Source organism: Phaseolus vulgaris, chromosome 2 (genome assembly GCF_051622355.1).
Source record: "Phaseolus vulgaris cultivar YP4 chromosome 2, ASM5162235v1, whole genome shotgun sequence".
NCBI classification, from domain to species: Eukaryota; Viridiplantae; Streptophyta; class Magnoliopsida; order Fabales; family Fabaceae; genus Phaseolus; species Phaseolus vulgaris.
Window position 1 is genome coordinate 23680811 of NC_143499.1, and position 7712 is coordinate 23688522.

A 7712-nucleotide genomic window follows, 5' to 3' on the forward strand; every position below is an offset into this window, starting at 1 on the left:
ATGGATTCCTGGTATTCTGGTGGAAGTTCTTCGAACACTAAGAAAGAACCTATTATCAGAGATATGGTTCATGAATTCAGTGAAGATGATGAACAAGAGGAGTACATTACGGAGGAACAAACCTTCCCAACTTCATCCAACGACAATGTTCAATCATTTAGTCGTACAACCCACAATATACATTTTGACCTTTCGAAAGGCACGTCTTTCAAATCAAAGGAGTCAACTTTGAATGCAATCAAACAATACCACATTGCTTAGGGTTACAACTTTATGGTGGTGGAATCAAAGCCGAATAAATATACTGCACGTTGCATTCATTACAACAACGGTTGCCAATGGCGCATCCGAGCCTCTTTTACAAAAATACAACAACAATGGGAAATCAAAAAAATTTAAGCTTCTCACACCTGTTTAAACACATATGTTCAGTTGATCAAAAAAATTTAGATTCAAGCCAAATAGCATCCTTCGTCGTTAACTCCGTCAAAGCGAATCCATCCATTCCGATAAAAACTATAATTATGGAAATAAAGAATCGACTTGGTTATTTGGTGACGTATAAAAAAACAACGGTAGCCAAACAAAAGGCTCTTGCAATGGAGTTCGGTGATTGGGACGAATCATATAATCATCTTCCAAGGTGGTTGCAAGTTGTACAAGACAGTGTCCCTGGAACTGTAGTGCAATATATTACTCGTCCGTATGTTGTTGATGGTGTTCAAGATGAATCTAATTACATCTTAGAACGTGTGTTCTGGTCGTTCAAGCCATGCATTGAAGGGTTCAAATATTGCAAACCCATAGTTCAAGTTGATGGCCAATTCTTGACTGGAAAATATCACGACACTTTATTGACTGCCATCGGTCAAGATGGGAATCAGAACATTTTTCCGTTAGCTTTCGCCATTGTTGAAGGTGAAACAAAGGAAGTCCTTATATGGTTTTTCCAATTGTTACAAGCATATGTCACACCTCAGTCAAATTTATGCATGACTACGGATAGAGGAACAACAATATTATCAACATTACAATCTCCAAAAGTTGTTTCCGAAGAAGATGGTTTAACCTTAGTGTATTGCATACGTCATATAACATCCAATTTCAATAAGAGGTTTAAAAATGTTGACTTAAAGCGGAAACTAATCAACATGGGTAAACATTTCTTAACTTCAATCACACACTTCAAACATTTCACAACATTTTCTGTTAATATCTTTTTTGAAATTGTTACAGGTTATGAAATGAAGCAGCTAACTCTACAAGCAAAGTTATCGGCTATGCAAGCAGAATTTCCACAGGCAGTCTCTTAGATTGATCAAATACCATTGGAAAAATGGACACAAGCCTATGACGGGGGCAAGAGGTACGAGCACATGACAACAAATCTTGCTGAAAGCATCAACTCCGTTTTGAAAGGGGCCCGATCCTTACCGATTTGTGCATCAACTCCGTGTTGAACAAGCGACCAAAATACAATGCATGTTGCGAGTCGAACATAAATTCCCAGAAGATATAGTCGCTCTGCCACGAAAGAATGAAGCACAATCTGCTATGTGTCATGTGCAAAGATATGACCGAGAAAATTCAATCTTTGACGTAGAAGATATGCTGACTATCGAACATCGACTCTACCCAATGACATACACAGTTAAATTAAATGAATGGTGGTGTGATTGTGGGGAATTTCAAGCTATACATCTGCCTTGTCCACATGTAATTATTGTTTGCTCATTTTGTCATTTACAGGTAACAACATTTGTGGCCCCAATATACCGTCTGCACAATATTTTAAAGGCTTATGAGGTCCAATTTAATCCAGTTTGAAATCAGGATTATTGATTTACTTACACGGGACCAAATTTCTTACCTGACCCCATCATGTGTCGACATAAATCAGGAAGACCTAACACTCAACACATTCGTAATGAAATGGATGATTCAATTCCAAATAAGTCAAAAATATGTTCATATTGTAGAACTGAAGGTCACAATAGAAGCAATTGTCCGCACATACAAACTTAATAATAAAATTCAATTCAAGTTTGATTATTAATTTTCTCATTTTCTTTATCTATGTATTTATTCATTCATAACACTCTTAGAACATTCATTTTCTTTAGCTATGTATTTATTCATTCGATTCAAACATGATCCATAAACGATTATTCATTTTTTGTTCCTTAAAACTAACGCTCCTAGAAAGTTATGTATCATATTAATTTTTAACATTACATAACTTACTACCTAATATATAAACAATAAAATTTAAAAATAAAATAAAATAATGACGTGGCAGAAGTCGTGCCAAGTTGACACGACTTCGGTATGACATGACAGAGTCGTGTCAAATTGGGACGAGTTGTGCATATGAAGTCGTGCCATATTAACACAACTTACCCAAATTTGTAATATTTTTTAGATTTAATTATCTCATTCGTCCCTATATTTAGGGTCAATATTCAATTTGGTACCGTGGTTTTTAAAAAAATCAATTTGGTCCCTATGTTTTTTAAAATGTATCCAAATTGGTCATTTCCGTTAAGTCCCTCCTAACAGCGTCAGTTCTTGCTTACGTGGCAGAGAGAGAATGTCTATGTGGCGGAGAGAGTGTTTATATAGAGAGAGTGTGTTTATGTGGAGAGAGAGTATTTATGTGGAGAGAGATGTGAAATTAAGAGTTATTATTATTATTATTATTAATATTGTTATTATTATTATTATAGTTATTATTATTACTATTATTATTATTACTATTATTATTATTATTATTATTAATGTTATTATTATTACTATTATTATTATTATTATTATTATTATTATTATTGTTGCTGCTGTTATTATTATTAATAATAATAAAAATAATAATAAAAATAGTAATAATAATAATAATATTAATAAAAATAATATTAATATTAAGAATAATAATAAAAATACTATTAATATGAATATTAAGAAAAATAATATTAATATTAAGAAAAATAATATTAATATTAATATTAAGAAAAATAATATTAATATTATTATTAAGAAAAATAATATTAATAATAATAATAATAGTAATAATTATAATATTAATATTAAGAAAATTAATATTAATATTAAGAATAATAATATTAATATTATTATTCTCTCACATAAACACCCTTTCGCCACTTAAGCAATACCTAAGGTGAAACTTAACGGAAAGAACCAATTTGAATACATTTTAAAAAATATAGAGATCAAATTAATTTTTTTAAAAACCATAGTACCAAATTGAATATTGACTCAAAATGTAAGGACGAATAAGGTAATTAAATCTATTTTTTAAACGGATCATTTTGGAAAAAAGAAAAAAAATAACCCCAGGTTGGTAAAAAAACCCTGAATTTGATTTGGTCAAAAAAGTGAACCAGCAGAATTAATGCACCAAATTTTAGCTTTTAACTGCTCGCCAATTTAACAATTTCTCTCTCCTATCAATTTGATCAAAACCGTGACTACTGCACTTTTTGCTTCACTTTTCAATCAACCTGGAACACCATTTTGTTTTCAATTGATTTGCCAATTCCAGCCAGCACTATATTGGAATTGAAATTGAAAGTTGCACCAAAACAACTAATTTCACAAGTATTAATTTAGAATGGTAATCTGTTTTCAGATTCAACAAACACCAGTAGCTTCGGATCACAAGCAAATTTCAGATTTTCAAATCAAATTGCAATTCATTTTTTCTGCATATGGAAACCATGCTCCAATTTCACCGTTTTAATTTGCCATGTAAGTCAACTAACTATTGAAAAGCATTTTCCAGATTCACCAAATTTCACGTAAATAAACTGCACCTCAATTCCAAACAACAAATTCAATTTGCAAATCACCAGATTAAATTTCAACTAGCGCAAGAAGAAAATACTGCACTGAATCTCAGCAGGTTTGTATGTCCAGCAGCGGCTTAGACTTTGCTGCAGCTTCAAACAAAATTTGCACAGAAACTTACATGGCAGATTAGCTACTGCTTTTAGTTTTCAAACAGCACAAGAAATACTGCACCACTGCACCAGCTAATTCGGCTAAAATCTGCAGTAGAACTTTGTACCAAGGTTCATAAAATAGCAATCAATTTCATTACTGGTCCAAAGTTTTGGATGAATCATTTTCACAAACACTTTATCTGCTTGTTCTGAAAATTGTATGGCATTGAATTTCCAGTGAAACAACAACGAACAATTCGACTAGATTTCGCACCAACCACAGATTCAAATTCGTGCAACATGTTTTCAGAAAACCAAAATCGCGCCAAAATCTGTAAAAGATGAACGGATTTTCAAGATCTGTTTCAAATTTACAAACAGAACAAATTCTGCTATTCGCACCACTGGAATTGCTCTTTGCACTCAAAAAATATTTCGGAAAATTTTCGAAAACGAGTTTTGGAGAAGATGACAATGGAAACGTATTTAAAAATGATAATAATCTAGTAGTAATTTAAGAACTAAAAAATGAAAATAAAAAAAATACTAAGAGTTATAATTTATGTGATTCTTTTTTAAGTTCAACTAATTTGGTTTATGACAAATTTAAACTAAACATGATTATAGACAAAATATTTATGATTATAATCAAAATTACTCAATTATAAAAAAATTTCATAAAATGAATGTAATGAAAATTTAATAAAATTCAAAGCAATATACAAATATGAACTCAAAACACTTAAAAGCACATATACAAAAAATTCAAGTAAGAACAATAAATTTGAAAAAAAAATCAAATTCAATCGTGATAATATATTTTTGAATTTCTTATAAAAAATAGTTCATATTAAGGCGAGTGTTAAAAAATATTTTGTAAACCTCTTTTTTGACCCTCAAGAAATAAATTATCTTCTAAATTTGGAGACTCATCTCAAATATTTCAAGATATGCTTTCTTCTCAATTGAATGAATACGGATATTCTTTCTACTAAGAATAATTAATAATATTTCTAAAAATTTAAATAAGATTCAATTGAAAATGGACTTCAAATTTAATTAATTCTGTATTTTTTTTATAGTTTTAAAGCACAAATTCACAAAAAAAATAACATTTATATTCATAATTTAATTTATATTCTAAAAAATATATTTTTCAATTTTATAAGAACGTTTATAATTAAGTCACAATAATTTTTTTTGATATTGTCATAATTAATTTGCTAAATTTTCCAGAAAAACTATTTAAATTCAAATTTTTTTGTATTTTTAATTTTAAAATTTTAGTTTTTATATTTTTATTTAAACTTTTGTCAATGTGTTATTTTTTTAAAACTAGAATAAGTTATGCAAGTATCATTTTCAGCTTCAACCCTTAACATATAAGTGAGTTGATTGTCGTTTTATTAAAAAAAAAATTAAGGAGATGAATATGTTTAAAAATGAAAAGGTTGTGATTTTCATTTAAATAACTTAACAGGAGATCAAGTATATATTTTAAGATTAAAGTGTCAGTATTATTTAGCATCTAGGAAGATAAGTGTAATTTTCTCTTATCTATTTCCATCCAAGTTTATGCGAGTGTTTTGAGTTTTTTTTCCCTTAATTATCTTTTTCGTTGCTTATTTTATTTTATTCGATCTTCCTATTAACAACAAGTTTAATAAAGTCTTTAATTTTTAAATATGTAACAATTTTTTCATCTAATTAGAAGTAAAATCACTACAAAAAAAACAAATATTGATAGTTTTAATTTTTATATATAATTTATAAAAGTAATATCATCAAATTTAATCTATAAAAAGAGTCCTATCCTATGGTTACATTTTTAAAAATAAAAATAAAATAATTTGATTGAATATTGTTGAGTTTTTATATCTTTTATTAATAAAAGAATTAAATTTAAAATAAATAAATAAATAGTAGAAAAAAGGGATTATTTTTTTAATTTTTGTAGTTTTTCAATGATTTTTTTATATGCACTTATACTCTTACAAGTTATTGAAAACCAGTTAAAAGTGTTTGTTTACAATTTTCAAGTATCTAGAGTAAAAAACAGTGGATGGGAAAAAGGGTTTTGAAAAATGGGGTTGGATGTTGAATGATTTAGTTTGGTCTTAAATGGCCATCATTTAACCTATTTTCACCCACATTGTAATCTACTCTTCCTTGTGATCAACCCTGGCAAAAACAATTGGGTGATAACCAAAGCAGGAGCAAGAACATGGAGCAACAAAACCCACAAGAAAACACACCCTTCATTACTTCTCCATTTGGTTTCAGCAATAAAATTCAGTTACTATAACAAAAACTGTTGGCATTCCAATCATCCTCTTTTTCACGTCTTCAAACAACGCTCTAAATATACGCCACGTGTATGTTCTAGATATCTCTCCGCCACGCTGGCAATCCTCATACCACTCTCTCCACCAATAGCATGCAATATATATCCAGAAGATATTGTCCCCTTCGCTATTTATAAAACGTTCCCGTCGTCATCATAAAAATCTAAAACCGTGTTAGTTAACTCTTTCCAATTCACTATCTGAATATTCATCGGAGATGTCTGCCGTTAACGAAGAAGCTCCTGCTCCCGTTCTGGAAAAGTCACTGGAGAAGGTGAAGGCGGCCAAGGAGAAAAAACCTAAGGCTCCTAAAGAGAAGAAGACGAAACAGGCAAAAACTGCTTCACATCCTCCATATTTTCAGGTATTCCTGCGTTTATCTTTTGTTATTTAATCCCTAAATATACACTTGATTTTGTTTTTTAATTAGATTTTTTGAATTCGTATTGTTTTGTATAGATGATTAAGGAGGCTTTGGTGGCGCTGAATGAGAAGGGAGGATCGAGCCCATATGCCATAGCGAAGTACATGGAAGAGAAGCACAAGGCGGTGCTCCCGGCGAATTTTAAGAAGATTTTAGGTCTGCAATTGAAAAACCAAGCCACTAGAGGAAATCTCGTGAAGATCAAGGCCTCCTACAAGCTTTCTGAAACCACAAAGAAAGATAAGGTGGAGACAAAGGTGAAGGCTGAGAAAAAAGAATCACGTCCGAAACGTGACAGTAGCGCAACGACCTCTGCGCCGAAGAGCAAGAAGACAACCGAGGCGGTTAAAAAGGGCGGGAAGAAGGTTGGGGCGAAGAAGAGTAAGAAGGTATCAACTCCTGCGAAGCCTAAACAGCCCAGATCCATTAGGTCTCCTTCCAAGAGGACCCGGAAGGCTGCAGCGGCCTGATGCTTCATATTTTTCTTGTTTCGTGAGAAACCGTTATTACATATGTATAGTAGATAAGAAAAGGTGTGTGTTGGGTATCTTGCTCCATATGCTTGAGCAAAGTTAAGTTAAGGATAATTTTAAGGATGTATTCTCTGTCCATGGTGATCAAATGGAGATTAGTTTTACTGTTTCAATTATTGTTTCCAATGGTTGTTTTGAGCGAATTTTCTTGAACGTGTAAGGTTTTGGTGTGCAGGTTGATTTTTTATGTATTTTTACTGGGCCCTTTACGTGATTATTATATTATTGGTGGATTGTGACTGGGCCGGGCATAGTGGTGCACTATGTGAGGTTTGGTCTGATATTTTGTGTGCATAGCCTAAAATGAATCATCTTTTAATAACATAACTTCCGAACTTGATTGTAGGTTTTGAAAAACATGTAACCCTATTTAACCTTATCTGTGGTTAATTAGTTTGCATATACAAAACAATGATCCCTGGAAATAATTTTTATATAAATAACATTAATACTC

General features: G+C 31.0%; 2 protein-coding genes across 2 annotated transcripts; both read left to right on the forward strand.

Moving 5' to 3' along the window:
• Positions 1-1313, forward strand: LOC137809228 (uncharacterized). The gene is made up of 3 exons (XM_068610363.1): positions 1-199; positions 433-1155; positions 1237-1313. The coding sequence occupies exons 1-3, from the start codon at positions 1-3 to the stop codon at positions 1311-1313; spliced, it is 999 nt and encodes a 332-aa protein (XP_068466464.1).
• Positions 1314-6138: 4825 nt separating this feature from the next.
• On the forward strand, positions 6139-7371 carry HIS1-3 (histone H1-3). The gene is made up of 2 exons (XM_068612509.2): positions 6139-6665; positions 6761-7371. The coding sequence occupies exons 1-2, from the start codon at positions 6519-6521 to the stop codon at positions 7193-7195; spliced, it is 582 nt and encodes a 193-aa protein (XP_068468610.1). The 5' UTR covers positions 6139-6518; the 3' UTR covers positions 7196-7371.
• The last annotated feature ends 341 nt before the right edge of the window (positions 7372-7712 follow it).

What these genes read in the sequence shown, in the direction of transcription:
- LOC137809228 (XM_068610363.1), top strand. Translation starts at nt 1, where the DNA reads ATGGATTCCTGGTATTCTGGTGGAAGTTCTTCGAACACTAAGAAAGAA. An exon ending in ACATTTTGACCTTTCGAAAG is followed by an intron (nt 200 to 432) that starts GCACGTCTTTCA and finishes ACATATGTTCAG; the next exon opens with TTGATCAAAAAAATTTAGAT. An exon ending in GCGGAAACTAATCAACATGG is followed by an intron (nt 1,156 to 1,236) that starts GTAAACATTTCT and finishes AAATTGTTACAG; the next exon opens with GTTATGAAATGAAGCAGCTA.
- HIS1-3 (XM_068612509.2), top strand. Translation starts at nt 6,519, where the DNA reads ATGTCTGCCGTTAACGAAGAAGCTCCTGCTCCCGTTCTGGAAAAGTCA. An exon ending in CACATCCTCCATATTTTCAG is followed by an intron (nt 6,666 to 6,760) that starts GTATTCCTGCGT and finishes TGTTTTGTATAG; the next exon opens with ATGATTAAGGAGGCTTTGGT.